The sequence below is a fragment of the Arctopsyche grandis genome, chromosome 10 (genome assembly GCF_051622035.1).
Source record: "Arctopsyche grandis isolate Sample6627 chromosome 10, ASM5162203v2, whole genome shotgun sequence".
NCBI classification, from domain to species: Eukaryota; Metazoa; Arthropoda; class Insecta; order Trichoptera; family Hydropsychidae; genus Arctopsyche; species Arctopsyche grandis.
This window is the reverse complement of record NC_135364.1, coordinates 20,267,343-20,290,584: the sequence shown is the minus strand read 5'-3', so window position 1 is coordinate 20,290,584 and position 23,242 is coordinate 20,267,343. Positions and strand designations below refer to the sequence as shown.

Genomic DNA, 23,242 nt, shown 5'->3' with positions numbered 1-23,242 from the left:
AGCTTCTGCTTAACACCGAGCTTCTGCTTAACTTCTGCTAGGCGCCGGGTTCGATCCCATGAGCTGACCTCGATTGGAAAAGAATTTTTCCGAGTACATCTGTAGTGCTGCTGGTCAGACTTGGATATTGTGACTCCAGGTCGATCGTTTCCTATCAGAGTTTGCCATTTTTCTCTGATTTCATTGTTGAAACAGTTCCCGTTTAAAAATTGGCTATAAATCCTTCCTACCTACTATGTCACCACTATTTGAAACACACTTGTGAAGAGTCTCGGTGATTACAACAAAATGTCTATACCCTTCAGGTATAAACACAGATTCCCTAAACACAATCTGCTTTAGGTCATCGACTTTAGAGAGTCTTTAATTAATATTATGTATTAGATGTATTATGAACATTTATAAGGATTGTAAATAGGTTTTTGAGCTCTTTTTCCTATTATGCTTTAGATTAACATTAGAATAATATAATACTGTGATTACTAACCAAATTAAATTAAATTGTAAAATAGAAAATGATCAGTAGATCAGTAGCTATTAAAATAGATATAAGATGTATTGTGAACATAATTTCGTAATAATAAAAAGCATTTAAAAATAAAAAAAAACCACTATTTGAAGTATGATTAATGTATGTACAATAAAATTTATGTACAATTCATAGATATCTCGTTAATTTGCGAGTTTTTCAGTGTCTCGTAATTCAACGACTTGTAATAAAAATGCTGCATTGTATTTGTAATTGGCCAGGAAGGCGCATTGGGGTTTGCTTGTAAGGCCTTCCTGGTATATATGTAAAAAAAAGAAAAAATTAAAAATCGATTTACCAATGCAGTCTACTACAAACAAAATGCACGAAAGGAAAATGAAAAGTGTCGTACACTTTCATGAACGGGCCGGGCCGCGTTGACGAATTTTCCCGCTAGGGGAACCCACGCACTTTTACTTTTGAAAAGAGGGGAAAATCTGCGAGTAGTAAACAAAGATAGTAAGCGACTGTGCATATATGTATGACATATGGTGAGTGTGTATGTATGTGTGTGTGTTGAGAAGAGCGGTATAAAGGTGTGTAGAGTGTTGATGAGGGGCCACTGTCCTGTCGGTATGGGGACCGTTCGCGCGCGTCCTCTCGCGCTCCCCATGTTCGCGTTCGTGCTCGTGCTCGTGCTCGCGCTCGCCCCTACTTCGCTGCAGGCTCGCAACGACTACCCTGACGGCGCCATCGTCACCGAGGACTCCATCATAGTCGAAGGTATGCACACGTGCTCATATTATTTATCAACAGTTGCGATTTGCATATGTAAACATACGCACGATACATTTCAAAGTTGCGTTTTTTTCAGGACTTTTGATACTATCGCACGTTCAATGAGTATGGTCATGGATGCTCAACCGGTCGATCGCGTAATTTAATTTTATACATCCGGTGCGGAATTTCTTTCGTTCGTTACTGAAATTCTCTATTGCATTCTATATATTTGAGCACTGTATTTGTTTTTCTTGTTTGGAAGTTGTTGAAAAAATTATTTACATAGTTGTAGTTTGGATGCATTACATACATACGTTTGAAAAAATCCACATTTCTAGTGTGAAAATTTTGGATGTTCATAGCTTTTGTATGCATCTGAAGATTTGTTGATGATTGATTCAAAAATTAAAAACATTTCATTATAAAATTTTATAAAACAAATTAAAAAAATAAAGGTTCGTGAAATTGCGTGAGTTTTATGAAAGTTCTTTTTTTTTGAAAATTCTTCATTGAAATTTTTATTCTTAATTTAAACTGGATGTGCCTTTCAAGTTAAAATAGTATTTAAATATTTAAAATAATATTTATTTAATTTTAAGTTTGTTATTGCAAAAACTATTGGATGCACAAATTTTAATTAAAATTTATATTTTATCAATATGTACAAATTTTATTTTATTTTATGTACAAATGCATTTTATTTTATTGTTTCAATTCATTTTTTTATTTACTTCGGGTATCTTCGTTGTTTAAAACTCCTATCTTTCTATTCCTATATTAATATTGTTTTTTATTACTGTTTTATTGTATTATGGTTTAATGGTCCTTGCGGCCGTATAAATAAATATGCCATTACGAGTTGCCCTTCGAATGATACATACGTTATTAAACTTGTATATGTATATGTATAAATTGATAGATAATAAATTTGAAATGAAGGGTGATTTTTTTGCCAATTTGATGAGGAGCCGTTTCAACATTGAAATCAGATAAATTGGCAAACTCTGATCGGAAGCGATTAACTTGGAGCACAAATATCCAAGTCTGACCAAAAATTGCAGAAAAACTTCGAATAAATTCTCTTCAATCGATGTCAACTCAGGGCTCGAACCCGAGAATCTCTCGGTGGTAAGCATTAACGCAACCACCGAGCTATGCTGCTTACTACTTTCTATATTCAGTGGAAAATACAGCTTTTCAGCTGTATATTGTTATTTGAATGACGCTTACAAGTCGATTTGTAAAAGAAAAATGTTGTTTTTCACCAAATACAGGTTAAAAATCACTCTTATATATGAACGAAAATTCGGTGCCATTTAATTGGATCATTACAAGAAACTGATAATAAAATAAAAAATACTTATTATTTATTATTTTTAATTCAAATTGATTTTAATTCAAGTTTTTTTTATTTTGTAAATTCTTCACTTAGTTTTATTTTTTTTTACACATGATTATAATCACTTAAAATTGAAAACTCAATTGTCTTCTATATGTACATATAGAATAGATTTTAATAATGCTTAATATTGTTTTCCTGTGTACATACATGTATGTACATATGTACGTATAGGCACACACTGGAGTAGTGAGTCATCAAAATGTTGGTGTTAGTTAAACAATTCTGAAATTTATTTTCATTCTTAGGTAGATTATATCTATAAAATCATATGAAAAGAGCTCTGAATTCAGTCGAATGAAAAAAAAACACATATTCACGAAAAGTACTGTGTAACAAAATCGAAAACACACTGTAAAGTTCAACTCGAGCTTTACACGACACGACAGGCATTGAAGAGACTCGAAACAGTGCAGTGGACGAAGTCGTCGAATACATTGTCCCAAAAAATATTTCGTCATTGTCACCTCGTTCTTCAAAAATCCATTCAGCGTAAAAAATGTCTTGTCAACGTGATTGTCGAAGTGCCGCTAGGTCAACGTGGAGGCGGCTCAGTGTGTCAGGTCAACTCGCGACTTTGATCCACTACCATATCATTTTCCACTCGTTTCATTATCGCTATGATGAGATTTTCATTTTCTTGAAAATCCACGTCGTTGTTTAGGAATTACGTCGTTTTTGAGCGAGATGTCAACGGCCGCAAAACGATACCTATAAAACAGCGTGGTACGCGTTTCGCATACTACATATTCGGAGGTTGGGTCCACCACCACCACCACCACTCGTCCCCATGATCTATCAACGTCTTATGCTAATTCGATTATGCGACACCTATTATAATTCATAAAACACCATTTTGTATGATGTAATATTCGTCGTAAGAAAATAGAACAGTTTGATCGTCGTTGGTTATACGAATTTCGGCTTGGCCAGGACAAATTCTATGGGAACGAAGTGGTATTTAATAATATGAACTTGAAATGTTATTGTTGCTGTCAATATTATAAAATAATAAGTGCTGATCAGATTAAAATGACTCTATCGCCTTGATGATCTTTCTATATATCGTATGTATTACAAATGCTAAATTTTAAAGTCAACATGTATTTATAATACAAATAGTATGTGACTCATTTCTATACCGTTTGTTTTTCGCTAAATGGGATCAAATTTTCAGCCATCGTGTGTGTTTCTTTATGTAATATTTTATTATTTGCTAGATTTTTTGACACGATATACATTTTTTAAATGGTTGATCCCCATTTTAAGCTAATTCAGTTGAAATTACATTTTATTGGTTTAAATAAAATGGAATATTTATTTAAACCAATTGTTTTTGTTTCATTCACAATTGAAGAAACAAAATTAATAATAGTGAAACAAAAGAATAAATTTCAAATTTTTATCTATTTTTTAATATATGTAGAATATATTAAAAAATAGATTTAATATATGTAGAACTTTCATGAAAATATCCCATGTATTTTTTTTTACTAAATAATATACCTGAATGTTTTAAAAAGTGGGTTTTGCGACTTGGTAAAAAAATTGACTATCACGGCAATAAATCTAACAAATATAATAAAAAAAAAATCAGTCAAAATCTTGAAGTCGAATTTTCACATGATCACATACTTCATCTATACACAGATAAAGTGAAAATTAAAGGGCATTATAACGTTTCTAATAAATTATTGATAAATAAATAAATCATAGTTCACATTTTTAAGAAGTTATAATTAATATTTCGTACATACTATTCACCCAGTATAAAAAAATATACATATACATATGTATGTACATGTAGACATATTACTATTTTTTAGTTTTTTATTTATAAAGATATTAGTTTTTGAAATATTTCTTGAAATTAAAATATTAATATTTATTTATCGAAATATATTATTATTATTTATCGAAAAAAACTCAAATTCATTTTCAAGTTAATAATATTAAAATAATTTTAAGTCTGCTCATACTGTCATTAATATTGATATAAAGCTCTGGAAAAGCTCATATAATAAACCTTTACACTACAATATATTATGTGCTTTTCAACTTGGGAAAACCCACATTAATTCTATTTTATGATTTGGTTCTATTCCTCATTATCTTTTTGCTGTCACTTATTTTATAAAATGTTTTTTTTTTAAGAATAATATATGTACGTATACTACGTATCTATAAGATATACAAAAGCAACGTACAAGTTCCTAAGATGGCATTTAAAGAAAAAATTCGAACGATTTATAACCGTTTTGCACAGTCGCAATTTGCGCGCAAGGACGAATTGCGAATTTAAAGCACGTGTCAACTAATACTGAATCGTTAAAATATCGAATGTGATCTGGGTGCATTAACGAGTGACAATAATAATAATTTGAGACGACCTCTCGAGTCCTTCGCTCGTTCGTTATTCCTTTTCCTTTTTGATCGATCTGAATTTGAGACTCGACGATAATATATTAATACATATTTATGATTGCAGAACCTGTTCGACGATGACGCTCTCTATTCACATTTTCGTTTCGAATCGATCTAAATCTTAAATCCTGCATTGTTTATTGCAATGCGGAGATCCTGCGCGCGATTTCTCTCTCGACTTGCCAATTCTGAGAGCAGTTTTTTCAATGGAATTTCCGTCTTGTTTTGGAGAACACTGTTGGTTGTTGTCGAGTTCAATAAACTTCTCGCCGAATACATAATGACTGTATGAAATAACGCGGGTATTCCGTTAGCGTCTTCGTTTGGTGATTCACGAGTGTCACATCTCCTAATTCAGGGTTCGACAACTCAAACCACCCCCTCGAAATTACGGTGGTCCACTTCATAAACATCCAAAAGAGCCAAATGTCGAATTTAAAATTTTATTCAAATAAAAAAAATTATATATACACATCGAAGCGAAATTTAATACTGAAGGAAATACAGTTTTCACGTCGAATTTTATGTATAGCTATATAATAGCGGCGGATCAATAAATTTGCTATCTTATGTTGGTCGAGATCTCAAAGTGGATCTTCGTATTTATTTAATTTTTTTCGTTCGCGTTGGGGCCATTATTTTGGATGTCTCTTTCGAAAAATGCGAAAATATACATATTATATGTATCGGCGAATTTTATCGCGTTCAGGCGATGACCTGAAAGAGCCCACGCTGTTTAACGGATCGAATAAACTGCGTCGTTTAATCAAACGCGCAAGATGATTGTGTATCCCTTTAAATGATGCACTCGAATGCTGTTGTTGCACTCTTTTAAAACCGACAAGCTGACATTTAAAAACGTGTGTGTGGGTGTGTAATAAAGTGTATGAAATTTGGCGACGGAAATTTATTTGGAAGTGGGTGGAAAAACTGTTGTTACAATTTTGATAATTTGTTTGATACTATATTTAGTATGAGTCACAGACACAGAGTATTTTCAATTAATTCTATATACATTAGTGTGGTGTATTTGTATGATTTTAGGTACTTTTTATGTGGTATTAATTATGTTTGTTGATTGCTCCCGTTGTTGCGTTATGTAAGAGTGCAGATTGTTAATTTGCTCAAAGATTTTTCCTCGCGATACAACAGTAGAACGGCAAGATCAAGTTCAAGTATTCGAACTGGTTTTCTCGCTTAATGTTATAAATAGTATAATACAATATATAATGCTTATTATACAGGTGTGCCTCGATATCCGACAAGTTCGTCCGACGATATTTTAAAGGAATTTACCGCTGGATCGTGTACAAATATGGACATGCGTATTCCTATAAAAATTAATAGTACCTTAAAGATTTTTTTTTCATATTTTGAACTTACCTATATAATTACTTATACATGTATGCTATTTAATTTATTTTTATAATTATTTTAGTAGGTGGCAACCTTATCTTGATTTTTGTTAATCTGAAAACGTTAAAGTTTTCACCATTTGACCTTCAATAAATCCTGAAAGGATAAATTGGCGCGTCACTGGTGGTTAAAACGTTCCCAAAACAATACTTTGTATTCCGAAATCGCCCCGACCGTATTCAGTGACAATGTTAATTCCGAATTATTCATCACGACTTTTTTTTATTCTCTTATTATACACTTTTTACTTCCTCAAGAATTTCTGAAAACTACTCCACATAGTTATTATAAAAAAAGATCATTTTTGATTATTTTGATTTGAAAGTATTAATATTCATTACAGAACCTTCAACTTTGGTCGCTAAACTTGGGAAAATCCGGAAAATTTGTTTGTGAACACTATTAGTATTCTTCGGCTATATAAATTGGCATATAAAATTGGAACAAAAAAATATGCAAAACAATTCTCAGTATATTTTTAGACAACAGTCATTAACAAATTCCAACACAACACTTTGCTACACATATTCGCATGAAATTTTTCTTAGAATCAATGTCGTATCTGCCTCAAAATTATCTTTTATTATTTTTCAACTGAAGTCGAGTATATCCTTTATAGCATTATGTTATTACATAATGGAATATAGGACTACGAATAGTTACATTGATGTGATGGGCGCGGCTGGTATTCGGATAGGTATTCGTTATCTCGCAGTGTGTCACTGACCAGTGTGTGATCGCGAATTACACATTTGCAGTATCTAAATAATATACATACGATAGTTATTAACATAAACTATCACTTTATATTCCGCAAGAAAATATACAGTTAATGATTTTCACAATTTATCGTGTCAGTGAAAGCACTTGCGTTCGGCGCGCTCTTTTCAATTGTCAACGACAGTAAATACGCACACATCCCGCGGATGCTGAAGTTCATTGAGCGAAGGCAAACTTGTTTTGTATGATTAACCGATCGGGAAATACATATGTAATACACAAGGAGATCTTTTCTGCTCCAATAAAATTGCAATTTTCTGCTTCCGTTGTCTTATCTCTTGTAAGTATCATTACTCCGCTTGCAGTTTCTTCAATGCGATCCAACTAATTACACATGTGTTCTTCATTCTGAACATCAAAAGGTTAGTCAACTTAAAATATAAACGTGATATAATAATGATTCACGATTGAAAAATGCAAAAGGCAACGGTAGTATTTTTTTTATTGCGTAGAATAAAATTCTCATTTTTTTATATTGAATAATAATATATCAATTGAAGAATCTTTTTCATATGCCGCCAAATAATACGTTACGTTTTAGTATATAAATCAATTGTATGTTGGGTGACGTCATCTTATATACAATTTTTTTCCTTGTACATTAATTAAATCGATTATTATCTCTAGTTCGCAAGGCGTTTATGTGATCGATTACAGTCGTCGAAATAATGGTCAATTCTTTCTTTATAGCTATGCTTGAAATTAATTGTTAATTAATTTTGAGGAACTTATCCATACATTTTATCCTGTTTAGTTATATGTAGATATTTATTCGGGAATATTTATTTGATTTAAAAAAGTAATGCTTATTTGCATGTTCATGGAGATAATTAATTTTGCGTACGCGATTTCTGACCAACAGAAATCAAGTATTTTGAATTTTGTCAACTGAGCCAGTAAAAATTAAAATTTAGAGCTTGTTTACTGCAAAAGCTACTGAAATGTAATATTGTTGCGGGTTTCCCGCTTAGCATTGCGTTAATGTCTCTTCATAGTTTTTCCGCAGAATCCATATCATATCATAGAATATGTTTGGAAAAATCTTTGTATGCGATGAAATTTGAAAACTTATTAAATGCATTTGACGTAAACTTATCTCGTTAAAATTTTGAACTTTAATTTATAACGTGATTCACAACATATTATATAACACACACAAACAATGTCCATATGTATGAAACTTTTGAAACATATTTTGTATGTACTGACACAGGTCACATTTAGTATATATATTTAAGACGAATAATCACCTTCGTATTGGATTATGTAAAATTTACTCATTTTATATAGGTATACAATTAAACAAGTACTTATGTATGTATGTACATATAATACCACATACATATGTATATATATGTATATGTACAGCCGACAGGAGTTACATCGTACTTACATACACCAGGATCGTTACAATCAATGTCACAATCAATTTTGTCAAATTCGAATGATATTCATACTTTTAATAACACCAATTCTACGATGAATATAGTAGTGGAAAAAACGATGTCCCAGAAACCGTTGATTCGGCGAAGGCGCGAACGTCATCCCCGGGCCGACTTGTAATTCTGTCTGGTGTTGAGCGTCTGCCCCGGTTGACACATACCAATTCGCGGTACACCTCGACATGAGATAAATAAGCATGTCAATGTCAGGAGGAGCGGCCGACGAGCGTACCGATGGATGCCACTTTGGGCAGAACAGGTTCCCCGGCGCCGGCGGGTCAACAGCACCGAATATGCAAATCGACCCTCATTTTTATTACCGACTACTCTTATTTCGGTCGCATAACTCGTTATTATATGCAAATCCCCCCCGTCAAGGTTCGCAAATGAGTTTTTCGTATCGCTTTGGCACCGAAGGGGGAGGAGAGGGAGGGTGCGAATCGCGCGACTACTTACGTGTCATTTCCTCCGACGTGCCGACACGTACTCTTTCTTTGGCAAGGGGTGATGCCCAGGGCCGTGTCTATTATATGAACAAATGTGTGGCCACAAGAATTGACAAAATTATATTCCTTAAAAAATACGAAACAAGACATCGTACTTTTTAAAATGTATTTAAGTTGTCTTGTTGTATACTTGTGGATTGCTGTCGCAAGTTACAACGTGTAACACACCCGAATTGTGATTCGGGATAATAACGGGATAGCAGTTATAGCTATAGCATAGAGCTAGGTCTTTTATGTTCTATTATCTTTTCAACTGCCAGTCGTATTTCTTCAAGGAGGTTGAGTATTGGTTGGTCATCGAAAGAACAATGTCCTAGATGTGGGATTGGGGGTAAAAACACTATATTTTCACGAATGAACTTGAAAACTTTCCGTCTCTTTTGTCGTCTGGTCCTGTTCAGAACTAAACGTTTTTGTTTGCTGGTTAATTTTTATTGTGATTAAATTTTTCAACACAATACCCCGAATTAATATGATTTATACAAATGCTGATAAAATTAAAGAGAGTCCAATTTAAGTTTGCACACAGGCGGCCGACCTCCTAGGCGCGGCTCTGGTGATGCCCATTCAACCGTTGGATCCTTTAGAAGTTTGAAAGTATGATAATAGAGGTAGGATAGTCACAGTGCTATCCATTGTTCGGCAAACCTTTAACAATGCATTTACAACCTTTGAACAATACACGCCCCCCTCAGGCTCCGGTGACTAATGATAATAAATAGACTGCGGATAGACACAATGCTTTTTCCAGGAATCGGGGCGGTTTGGCTATATTTACAAAGCTAGAGTACAAAAAAAAGGTTGGGCGAACCTTTTACAACAATTGAACAATAGCATTTACCACAATTGAACAATAAACGGCGCGCTTTGGATCCGGCCTTTAATAATAAAAGATGCTGGCCGATGATGGACAGTCAACGGGCGTCCACTTGGTTTCAAAGGCAACTAATCGCCTCTAAGGGGCTTATTTTTAATATACATACATATGTACATATGTATGTATGTTCACTTTACAAAAAATTGTGACCCAAACTGTTTGACTCAAGTAATTGTGTAAATATTACACTTTCATTTTAACAATTGACATAAATTATACTAAACAAATATGGTATATAATATGAAGAAAAAAAACAAATGAAATTGACCGTAAAAGTTGGGCATGAAAATATGTAAATTAATTAAGGAACAGGTTTGTTTTATAGTATCCACAAACTTTATATAATAAAATGAATACATATCCTTAATATTAAAAGTAAAATTAAATAACGATCTCAATGTTTATCAATATTAAGATAATTAAAAAAAAAAACAATATGTTATACAATATATGTATTATATTATTATTTGAAGTTATTGAAGACATTTAAATGATAATCTTGTTTATTTTTTATTTAAATTTAGTCCTGTTTGTTCAAACCCACCTCGTAAAGCAAACCTACATTATTGTTCAAAAATAAATGAATAAATTGATTTTCATTTGTTTTCTTTTATTATTCCTGCATTATTTGTATAATTATTTGGAACCAAATTTTAAAGAAGATAAAAAGTATAATACAATCTTAAATTTGATGCGATATATTTTTACAGTACATATTAATGTATCATTGAGTATATTTTAATTAAATTATGTATGAAAAAACAATTGAAATTCATATTTTGTTTCAATTGATTGTTGTATGTATGTATGCTTGGTTATAAATTGTAAAACAAGACGCCCAAAATGCTAATTATAAAAACTGTCATACGAACAAGACCGAGCTCTTTAATCTAGTTTATTATATTACGCTGAAAATAAAGCAAAGTAATAAACGAGGTTCTTTCAATATACCCATGAAAAGATTAAATCATTCCTACCTGTTATTTAGGGTTGATATACGCGATCGCCTGCATCTTTATGTGTGGGTAATTTGGATGCATAAAATTTGCATATTCGATATTTCTTCGTCGCTAGCACCAATTTCAGCTGCCCAAGAGAGTTGATTTTTTCGTTTGTTTTGTTAGTCTCGATGACTTCGTTTGGGTGTTATGCAAAGTAGTTCATTTCGGTAGTGACCTTCTCAATGTCGACTACTTAAATTTGCCAGTGTACATTGTTTTGCTTTATTTGCGCGGAAGATGCATTCGTCAAAAGAGCTCATAAAATCATACAGACGTGTGTGTGTGTGAAGACGAGCGAATAGTACATATACCTTTGAATTACAATCGAACAATGTTGGCAATGTCACGTATTGACAATAAAACCAAATTACTAAAAAAAAATAGCACCGCGGAATTGCATATAACCGCAAGAAACCCAAACAGTACTAAATTTCGAGGAATAGCCATAAACTATTATTGTACGTTTTCGAATCCTTTTTATAATGAATTTATAAATGCATATGTATATTGATTTTTTTGATACTTTTGAAATAAAATTATACAATAAAGACCTAACTCGTGTCAGTAAAATTTGACTATCGCAATTTATCAATATCACAACGTAAAAGGAAAATTGTAAAATTTAATAATTAGTACATAGATGATCCGTTCAAATAGTTCAAACTTCATATGTATTTTCTACATAAGGAAAACATGTTCCAAATGATTGAATTATTGGAAGAGATAAGGAATTAATTTATGTAATGTGAACATTAAACATTTTTTCACTTATTTGTGCAAAAGAGTTGATTTATTGTGGAAAAAATGTCATTGAAAATACTAGCCATTGAATAAATCAAAGCACTCTAATTTTTCTTTTATAGTGCAGTTTACATGCAGTATTTTTCTTGTTCTATTAAATGCAAACTGCTTTTAATTCATAGGCTATGAATTAAAAGCAGCTTGCATTCAAATCAAAAATCATGCTATGAATCATAGCATAGCTTTTTATTTGAATATTTCAATTTTTTAATATTATCATATCATCATCATATATATGTATGTATATAATATCGCTATTCCGTCTGTGTGTCTGTAGGTTTAATTTGTTTTCGTCAAATTGATATAAAATCTTTAATTGCTTGTTCTTCTGTAGTTCATATATCTTTTGTAATTGGCGGGTTAATGTCAATAAATAGAATTGGATTTTCTGGTAATTTAATTTTAATAATTTTAATAACTGTCTGTCAGAGATAACGCTCGCCGTACTATAAAAGTCGTTTCGATTCGACATACATATGTACGTCACAGCTAAACCACTGCCAAAACTTATATACGAATACAATAACAAAAGAAAAAACTTCTATATATACTGATCGCTACTGATGTTTCCGTTTGGCAGAGAATTTACCGCCATCTATTGAAAATTTCGGTGTTTGATATTGTTTATATGTAGGAAGGTAGGTAGTTTTTTACCATTTTAAACAATTAAATATAAATATTAAATTAAATATATTTAAAAGGTATTTGAATATAATTCGACCGCTTAGGTATCGAACACATGACCGACGACAAATTTTTTTTATTTTTTTTTATTTAATAACTTAATATGCCAACACCCATGCGATGATATGTCACCGGGTACAACACTAGTCTATTATAGTTTTAAAAACAAACCGATTTAAACATATTAAACAGGTAGAAAAATTATTTTTCTTCTGTGAAATGCAGCAACATGAATTATTTTCTTTTATTGATATATTGTGAGTTGAATTACAAAATTGTTATCTATTCAACCAACAGAGATTTAACATGTTATAAAAAGTACACGTATATGTAGAAATATTCAAAGAAAAAGTAAAAAATAATTATTTGATCAAATTAAACGAAAGGAAGTGAAAATGAAACAAACGATGAATATTCTGCCTGTTCTTTCAGTAAATGTAAACATGCGGCATTTTGATTTGTTTCAGCATGGGATTCTACAAGACATCGCAGATCCGCAGTCGTTCCATCAGCTAATACAGTCTCATCTAGTCGTCTTTCGCTTCCTCATCCACCGTGCTTCACAGCAGCCGGTCTATTGGGTCGATGCACTTCATTCCGAGAATGCTACCCCTACTTTAAAATACCCGACATTCCCACTTTCGGAACTTGGATGTTCGGCAACCAGGATTCGTGCAGTTACTTCGGAGAGCAAATCCGACAGGTACATACATACATACATATGTTCAAGGCTTATTTTACAATGACCTTTTGTTACACACCGTTAATGGTAACAATCAATCAAGATTTTGAATTTCACCATAAAAATGTCAATTGTTTTTTTTCTTTCGATTTGATATTATAATAGAACTGCTATTGAAATGATGAATTCGAGCGATTGTGTTTGATTTTTTTAGGTCTATGTTAATTTTGTGCGTGCGTTTTTTTTAACAGCCAGATGTATTCCAGACTTTTGGAGTATGTTGTACTAGTCCTGTCGTTTCATCTCCAGCTGGTGAAACTCGGCCTGCTGAAGCTCGTCCTGCCGAAATTCGTCCTGCTGCAGCTCGTCCTGCCATCAATCTCGACAATTGGCCCCCAACTATACCTCCATTGCCCACACATCCTCCAAATCACACTCCAGCTACACATCCACCACACTTTGGTATGCATAATAAACACATATATAACTTTTTAGCAACAATGAATCAAGTTTAACACTTGCCGTAAATATTTATATCCTAGATAGTAAATCGATGCATTTACATATATGACAGTGAGGTATTTAACAGGATTATAAAATTTATTACAAGAAAATATTTTATGCTCTATTACAAAAGTTGTTGTTTCATGGTGAGAAACAGTAACGTTTTTTGCAATGGATGCAACTATGGCGGGTTTCTTGCAAATACTTAACTTGCCTGTTTTGCATTCAAATCAATGTTTTCACCAAACATGTTAGAATTATACATATATCTCCGAGCTGGGTAGGATATGGGGATATAAAAAAATAAGTGAACAAAATTTTTGATACCCCTTTGGAAGTTTGATTTTTTGATTTTTAAAGGTTGTGGCTATTTTCAGGTACTATATCTGCAAATTTATGGGATATTTGCAGGTTCTGTATATGCGAATTATTGGCTATTTGCAGGTACTATATCTTCGACAAGCGCAAAGCCTTCTGCGCATGCGCTTGAACTGTCACTGTCAGCGTGTTAAATGTTAAAATTTAGTTTGAAAACTCTTCAAATTTAGTTCGAACTCGTAAAGTGACGTAGAGTAAAACATATAATCCAAATTAGTTAATATTATTAATTGTTAGAAAATTATTATCATATACAACGTATAATATCTACATACAAGTACAAGCCGCGAACTAGCTAAATGATATAAATCTATTATAATAGCGTGCGAAATTTATTTGCCTCATGTATAATGAACGAGTGATTAAACAAGTCTAGCATACATTGAATTTAAGAAATTATAATCGGATTATAAGTTCACGCGCATGCGCAGAAGGCTTTGCACCTGTCGCAGATATAGTACCTGCAAATAGCCACGACCATTTTTAAATGCTTTTTATTCTTACTAAATTGTGTTCACAATACATCTTATATCTAATTTAATAGCTACTGATCTACTGATCATTTTCTATTTTACAATTTTAAATTAATTTTGTTAGTAATCATAGTATTATATTATTATAATGTTAATATGTACAGCGTAATTATTACGCAATTAATCCGTAATTAATCCGCGCCTCCCCAGGGAGGTGCGCCTCCCAGTTTGGAAACCACTTCCGTAATAGGAAAACTAGCTCAAAAACCTATTTACAATTCTTAGTTTGGAAGTTTGAAGAATTTGATTCATACACGTGCTACTTACTTAAAGTCAATAATTTACGGCACTCAACAGTAAGCATAATTTGCAGGAATACCCGGAATACCCGGAGTGACCAAACCTAGCAGTGATTATACAACGACAAAGAATCCATGGACTACAACTTGGGGAACGAAGCCCACTAAAACTACTACGCAAAAGGTGAATTTTATTTTATGATACTCAATACATATTGTGTGATTTCATAAGGATTAAATTTTTAACAGTTCTCATAATATATATGTATTTATTTAGCCCTGGCATCCAACTGTAGCAACAACCACTACGACTTCGCAAGTTATGGGCGATCCCGCCTATTCTGGATCATGTGGAGCCAAAAACGGATATCAAGTAAGGCATAAAAATTACTTTTTTTTTGCTGGTATGCGTAGAAAAATGGAAATTATTATTGAAGGCATACATTCTAGAAATATAAATAGTTTCACTACTGTAAAGACTTTTGGTCGAGTTGTATCAAAACGAAATATCGATCTATATCTATTCAAAATCGCAACGTCAAGTGAATTAGTTAAATCAATTTTCTTGAATCAATAACCTTTTTAAACCATTCTCCTATTTGATTTGGAGACCGAAAATACAAAGAACACATTGACAACTTTTCAAAATAACATCCCATTTTTTATTATTACATACCTCCTTTACGTTTCACTTACGATTGCAATTCAGGAAAAAGTTTGCCTCTTATCCGATCGTTTTCATACTTTGCCATATTGCTCATTTTGGTCATCATTATAAGTAAATGGATCCTCCGCCATCACGATGGTGCAAAAATATCGTGTAAGACGCGTTTTAAATCTGCCCGGCGAGATAGTCGTTGACGTCTATCCACCGTTTGTTTATTAGTTTTAAACATAGATGGCGGTAGCAAAATAAAATAATGGTATTTTTATTCAAAATAATAATTTTATATGCAAATTATAGAAGAGGTATGTTTTTAAAAAACTTTTTTTGCTACCGTACAAAAGTTATAAACTTTAACTTAAATTCTAAAACTCGCCAACGAAAAAAGTAGAAGTAGTAAACAAAAATTAAAGGATATTGAAACATTATGTATATATAATCATTAATGCATATCTCAATAATGTTAATTTTTCATCTTTTTAACTGAAAAAATATGTAAAAGTTAACTAAACACAACTTGACTCAACAGTCGATTATCTTATAAGAAAATATTTTGAAATGTATGATTCCATTATTAATAAGTTTTTGTTGAAGAACAGTAAATACAATCCACTAGAAAATTATAATTCGTAACACAATGGAATATTGAATGTGTTGCTTAGGATCAGGAACGGATAGTGGGTGGACAAAATGCTGATCTGTACGAGTGGCCATGGATTGCAGTCCTCTTCAATGGCGGCAGACAATTCTGTGGGGGTACCCTCATCGATGACGATACTATATTAACCGCAGCCCATTGTGTTGCATCGTAAGTTATCAACACCATTTTTGAACCCTATTGTGATTAAATTCCGCATCGCTGCGGTATGTTATACATAATACTTGAATTGTCAGCGCTTAAATTCGGATATGTTTATGCTTAGTTTTATTTTTAAAAATAAGCATTATAAATATAGAAACCATTTTTGATTTTAGGATGTCTTCTTGGGATGTTTCCCGTCTCACCGTTCGACTCGGAGATCACAATATCAAAACAAATACAGAAGTTATGCACATTGAAAAGAGAGCCAAGCGAGTGGTCAGGCACAGAAATTTCGATATGAGGACATTGGTATTTATCTCATTTACAATGTTCGCATTTAGATCATAGCATAAGATATATAACTTGTTCAATCGAAGAAAAAAAAGTCTAAATGTTACTGAAATAAAGTTCATGGTAAAGCAAACCACTATATATAATACATGTAGGTTGATACAATTTTAAACTACAATCACGATTTGGCATACAAATTTGATTAGATAACATTTAAGCGGAATTTTACTCATAAATTAATGTATTGACATAATTCTGCATAAATATGCCAACGCGCGTGGGGGATATTTCGACAATCAAACTTCGTGAATCTTTTTTGTACTGTGTAAATTACAAACCTTGTAATTTTTTTGTGATAGAGCAGCAATAGTTATTTTTTTTTATTTTTATATGAAAAGGATTATCTCCGTAATACTAGTACATAGAATATTGGCATGGAGATCCAGAAACGGTTCTGAGAAACAAATAGGTATGTAGTTCTATCTATGAAAAGCTGGAGTCTACTTCACGGGACTGAAAGTGATAAGGTCGAAAAAGCAAATATCGAATATCGAAAGATCTTAAGTCGAAAGATCAAAAAAAAGGGTGCATGGTAAACGGTACTATGTATATATAATATATATCAGTGGCATGCGGTGAAATTATCTCTCTTTTTGTCACACAGCCTTGTTTAATGTGCGCACGCAGGATACGGGAGGAAGAGCCTGTTCCTCTTGTATCCTGCTCGCGCAAATTAAGTGAGGATGTACGACGGGGGGAGAGAGACTTTTACCGCACGCCACTGATATATATACTAACCGTTTTTCATATGTATGCATGATAAACGAACATTTTCGACTTTTTCACGGTCACCCGAAAAGCTGTGCCCTAATTGGAAGCAGAATAGCAGCCATAGATAAATTTGTAGGACCTCCCAGGGGTACCTTATTCAGACTTTGTAATCTCAGTCCAATTTGGGATAAGGTTAATTCTATGTAATTTATTATATAAAGTAGAATATTCATCTTCTATGCAAATCTACAGTATTAAATTTCATAAAATTTGGTATTTCACTTAGACCGTACAGTTTTTAAAAAGAATCTTAGCCCGGGCACAAGATTGCAAAATTTTCTTTCTCTGTCTGAGCACTACGAACAAATTTAGCGATTTGCAATAAATATTTATAAGATATGTTTTAAACTTAAAAACAGATATACATATTTGCTCCTACCAAAAATGCACCATCATTTAATATTGTATTGCAGTGTGATACAAAAATTATCATAAAGTATATTTATACATGCATATAAGGGCTTACCTATTTAAACTTGGTAAAACATGTTAATTTTTAGTACTACGACGTAGCGGTAATAACGATGGATTCACCTGTAGCATTCACGAAAAGAATACGACCTATATGTTTGCCGACTGGTGGAGCTACTTACGCTGGTAAAACAGCAACGGTCATCGGTTGGGGAAGCTTAAGAGAAAGTATGTATAAATCCAATCAATTTTAGCAATTTAGCAAAATCCAATCAATTTGTTTATGAATGTATTGAATTTTTCAGGCGGTCCACAGCCAGCTGTCTTACAAAAGGTATCCATCCCGATATGGACCAATGCTGAATGCAGAGCTAAATACGGGGCTGCGGCACCAGGCGGTATTGTCGATCATATGTTATGCGCCGGAATGGATAATAAAGATTCTTGTAGTGTAAGTATAATTGAAATGTAAACATTGAAAGTGCCGGTGAATTGTATATTAATTAGTGATGCTTTTAGGGAGATTCTGGTGGTCCTCTGATGGTCGTCGAAAATGGAAAGTGGACTCAAGTAGGTATTGTTTCATGGGGTATAGGCTGTGGAAAGGGACAATATCCTGGCGTGTACTCGAGGGTGACGGATCTGCTGCCGTGGATTAAAAAGAATGCTCAATAAGAAAAAGCGAACGTACGGTTGTAGTGAACATTGAAGCAGAGTACATCGAGTGAATGTTGTGTTTATTATTTTGACATGGTGATTAATTTACGATGATAAATTTCACTTTCAGGACGTAAAAAAGATAATATTATACAAAAAAATGCCACTAAATAATTACTTTGTGTTTAGTTTTATTTTAAACATTATTTTTTTAATGGTCGATTGTTTTGTAAACAGTCGATATGTAAGTCAATATAAATATGAAAGAGATAAACGGATCTCAAAGAAGTGTATTGAAAAATGAAAATAAAATACTCGAAAATCTTACCAATTATGAATAGTTTTATTTATTTTTTTGAGCATGTAATTTTTATTTAATGTATACAATAAAGATACAATTTCATTGTATTTATGTTGTGAGAGATTGATGACATACCATCTTCACAGTAGTGGTTGAAATAATCATAAAAATACGTAATTTAATTTTCAAAGTTAAATTTTAGTATTTATAACCTAATGTGATAATAAAATTAAAATTATTTACATTTAAACAATAAATTTGACAATCCTTACCAGATAAACGTTTGAATAAATACGTATTAACCGTTTGCCCGCGGCCGTCTTCTATGGAAGCTTTGGGCGACAAGTCTGTAGCGCGGCTGTCTTTGCACGGGATTTTGAGGCTTATATGCGCCTATTTCAACTGTTTTAACGTTCAAAATTGGTTGAATATATCACTGAGTTGAATGCCATCTATTCAATTTGCTTAAAATGAATATATACCAGTCAAAAATTAGTTCTTTGTGGAACCATACTGAAACCTCGTTTATGTGACGTCACGTCTTCATACAATTATGAAGAATGATTATTTGACAATTAATCTAAAACTACGAGATATATTATGTATTTTATTGTTTAAAATAATACTTTATGTGTTAATTAACATATCTGGTTACTTGAGTAAATATTAAAATCTGTATTTAAGGTCGAAAACTCGATTGCCAAATTCGCGAAAAAGGTGCCGCGTACAGGGCTTGTTCGCTATATTAATTGGCGCGGGCAAAGGGCTAACTTAAAAAATGAGGTTATGTTTAAATACGACTAGATTAAATAACAAAGGAATGCAATATTTTAAATTATAAATCAAAATTTGAAACATTTAGGTGTTGTAGGACGTTTCGAGCTAAAAAAAAAGGTTAAGAAGTATTAGAACATGGAATTTAATGAATATAATATTATATAAGAAATGAACTGACTTTGAAAATAGCAAGTGTCATAGATATCATCAGGATTTGGAACGAATGGTGGATCAGCGTTTAATTGATTCTTCCAATCAATGTTTGAAAACAATTCCATTTGTTTGACAATGCTAGCATCGGGCCGCTTGCTCGGTTCCATCGTGAGGAAAGATTCGATTGCCGATACTGCATGTGGCGAAAGAGACTCTTCATCCTCAGGCCACTCAATATCTAAACAAATTTTGCAGTTATACAAATTTGAATAGAATTCAATATGCTAACATATGTTACGATTTTGCTCACTTTTATTGAGAATATTCTTGAATACGCCTTGAGGTGTTTCGTCGTTGAAGGGTGGAACTCCGGTCATAAACTCATAAAGGCATACACCTAAAGCCCACCAATCCACAGCAGGACCATGACCAGTTCTTTAAAATAAACATAAATACGTATAATTAAAGTTTATTTTCATTAAAATTAATTTTTTAAAAGCCTTGCCTTAAAAGTAACTCCGGAGCTAAATAATCTGGCGTGCCTAAGATACGCTGATCGGACGGCTGTCCTCGCCTCACTGATTTAGGTGTTCTGTACGGTGTTTGAACAGTTGATGCGGTGATTTTATTTTCAATTGGTGATACTACTTCTTCCTGTTAGCAAAATTTTATTTTTAAAAAGTCTATGTAAAATAGAAATACAAAAAGTTGTGTATAAATAAATACCATATGCATATTCCCCACTGGAAAACATTCAATAGTAGAAGGTTGTACTTTTCCCGATGTTAGATTTTTATCACTAAAATAAGGTATATGGAATCGAGTTGATTTCATATTTTTGGTTAAGGCATCTTCTGGTGACCTCTTCGTTGATGAAACGGGAGTGGAAAAAATTACTTCAGTATTTGTGTGCATTTCATCTTGAGACATCCATCTATAAAAAATCAATTAATTGAGAGTCGGAATGTATAATAACATTTGTACTGTAAATGTAAATTCATTATACCTCTTTTTCAAAACTCCTTTTAGTGGGCTATTCTTTTTTACAGCAATTGGACTGATATGAATGGCTTTTCTCTTTGGTGTGCAATCTGATACATCCATGACTAATAATTCTTGTGTTAGTCCAGAATGTATCGGTTCGTTGAACGGTTTTTTTAAAAGAGCAACATTTAAATTCACTTCTTCATCGCTGTGCTGTTGAGAATCTCTTAGTACTCTCTTGCGTTTCCCACTTAGATAAAATAAATAATTAATTGTTGCATAAATTAAATCATCAAATGCTTTATATTTCAAAAACAATAATATATACCGATATCCTTCATATCCTTTGAACGATCTTGTTCGACTCAAAGGTGATGTGGCATCTGAAGCGCGTCTTACAATATTTATTGACTTCTGTGACTTTTCCAAAGCACATAATTGACATTCTGTGGATCTTTCGCTTTCCTCAGTTTCCGTTGAGTCATATTCCCTAAAATCATCCATTTGTGCTCGAGAATTTTGAGTACTATTACCAGACAGTTCGGAATTAGCATTCGAACTTTCGCATGTATGATAAGAACTCAATGTACTGTTTTCCTGTAATAATATAACTAAAATGTATCAACTGTGAACTGAAAAAAAAAAGTTTTTTTTTCATTGGGTATTTACCATCCTAATAGGAGTCGAATTCATAGGCGATTGAAAGGGCATAATTCCTGACATGTTCCGTATACTATTTGCAGGATCTGATGAAACTCTATTGATAAATTCTTTTACAATGCTGCTCTTGAAAAGTGATGCAACACCTCTTTTGGCTAAAATTAATAAAATACATCCAATAAGTACAAATTATAAATACAAACTAGTCTCATAAATAAGATTACTAACAACTTTCTTCGAGTGTTTGTAATAAATTTTCATTAGGATAAGGAGGTGATCCAGCAGAACTAATAGATCCTACAGAACCTCTTTGAGAGTTGAAAGATCGATTTTTACTATTAGACAATGGTCCCCCAGAACCAAAAGATATATGTGAGGTAAGCGACAAAAGTTGACCTGGCGTTCGAGTATTTAGACTCGGCGTACAATTTACCAAGTCGGAAATCATTAAATCTGAAACAAAAAGATCCATTCAACATAACATCATCACAATGGAAACTATTTTCATATAAATATTTAAAAAAAATACCTCTGTGTATTTCAATTTTCGACAAACCAAAATCAGTTAATTTGACATGCCCATCTTTTGTCAAAAGCATATTGTCTGGTTTTAAATCCCTATGAACAATATTGTGACAGTGTAAATACTCTAGAGCAAGCACAACTTCTGCAACGTAAAATACTGCCATTGGTTCTTCCATATAGCCATAAACTCCCAATAATGATTTTAAATCTCCACCTACCATATATTCCATAACCTGTAAAAAAATAAACGTATTAAGATCGGAATGACCAAAAAAATGTCAAAAATAATTGGATGGTAAAATGCGCTAACAAGATAAATGGAAGACGACGATTGTAAACAATAATAGAGATGAACACAAAATGGACTGCGAGAAAGTGCTAAAGCGTTTCTTTCGGTGACTACTTGAGTCACCATATTTTTATTGATCATTTCAGATTTCTTCATCACTTTAATGGCGAATATTTGCTCAGGATTAGTTTTCTTATATCCCAAAAATACTTTGCCAAAAGCACCTCTGCTTATTGGTTTTACAATGGAGAAGTCTTCTATTTCCGGCAGCTGTAAAATTACCATAAAATAAATCTAAAATTATTTATTAATTTAAATTCAAACTTCGATTTCATTAACTCTGCACGTTGTATGTCATGGATATGTGGCAGTTCTTGTTAACTTTTATACATGAAAATTAGACACAAACCTTGGTGGAATGTTTTCCAGCCTTTGAAATAGTATTTATCTTGGAAACCAGTTCATGCACAGAGTTGTCCGCCCGTATGGGACTGACATTCTCTTGGTCCATTATCACTTCCATACTTGCTTCCTCCATTGAACATTTCAAATCAAACTGACAGTTGCACTGAATGGCGATATATGATCAGACTCGCCACCACTCGTTAATTTAAGAATATGTATGAAAAAAATAACCCATGAATCATGGGCCATGATCGATCAACAAGATTGATACAAAAAATAAATGGTTTCAGAATAAAATTAATAAATATAATATATTTAAAAATAGGTATTGAAGAATATAAATATGAAATATAAAATTATATAGCATTAAAAATAGATATAGAATATAACATTTTAAAGTTGGCATATCAGCTAAAATATACAATATAAAAAAGCTACATTGTAAAATGTACTCGTATGTATACAATTGTACATATTATAGGTAATTAAAAAAAATCAATAAATTTATAAGCGTAAATTTATAATGATTTAATGTATCATAACAGGAGAACCCAACTTTTTTTGCTCTATTCCCCCT

The 23,242-nt window shown here is 32.5% G+C and overlaps 2 protein-coding genes across 3 annotated transcripts; one reads left to right on the top strand and one right to left on the bottom strand.

Annotated features, from left to right (window-relative positions):
- The first annotated feature begins 1,002 nt into the window (after positions 1 to 1,002).
- On the top strand, positions 1,003 to 18,977 carry l(2)k05911 (CLIP and Tryp_SPc domain-containing lethal (2) k05911). Of its 2 annotated transcripts, none has more exons than XM_077440096.1 (10): positions 1,003 to 1,252; positions 13,047 to 13,282; positions 13,513 to 13,723; positions 14,990 to 15,099; positions 15,193 to 15,288; positions 16,242 to 16,387; positions 16,555 to 16,690; positions 18,004 to 18,142; positions 18,220 to 18,365; positions 18,434 to 18,977. In XM_077440096.1, the coding sequence occupies exons 1-10, from the start codon at positions 1,018 to 1,020 to the stop codon at positions 18,587 to 18,589; spliced, it is 1,611 nt and encodes a 536-aa protein (XP_077296222.1). In that variant the 5' UTR covers positions 1,003 to 1,017; the 3' UTR covers positions 18,590 to 18,977. The 2 variants fall into 2 exon arrangements, with proteins under 2 accessions (XP_077296222.1, XP_077296223.1); XM_077440097.1 differs by having other exon boundaries at positions 1,083 to 1,252; positions 13,528 to 13,723; positions 18,434 to 18,907.
- On the bottom strand, positions 18,892 to 22,854 carry gwl (serine/threonine-protein kinase greatwall). The gene is made up of 12 exons (XM_077440095.1): positions 22,670 to 22,854; positions 22,282 to 22,530; positions 21,976 to 22,204; positions 21,675 to 21,899; positions 21,456 to 21,601; positions 21,115 to 21,383; positions 20,809 to 21,036; positions 20,529 to 20,736; positions 20,308 to 20,456; positions 20,113 to 20,237; positions 19,828 to 20,040; positions 18,892 to 19,754 (listed from the first exon to the last, which is right to left on the bottom strand). Exons 1-12 carry the CDS (start codon positions 22,796 to 22,798, stop codon positions 19,708 to 19,710), a joined length of 2,217 nt encoding a protein of 738 aa, XP_077296221.1. The 5' UTR covers positions 22,799 to 22,854; the 3' UTR covers positions 18,892 to 19,707.
- Positions 22,855 to 23,242: the final 388 nt, after the last annotated feature.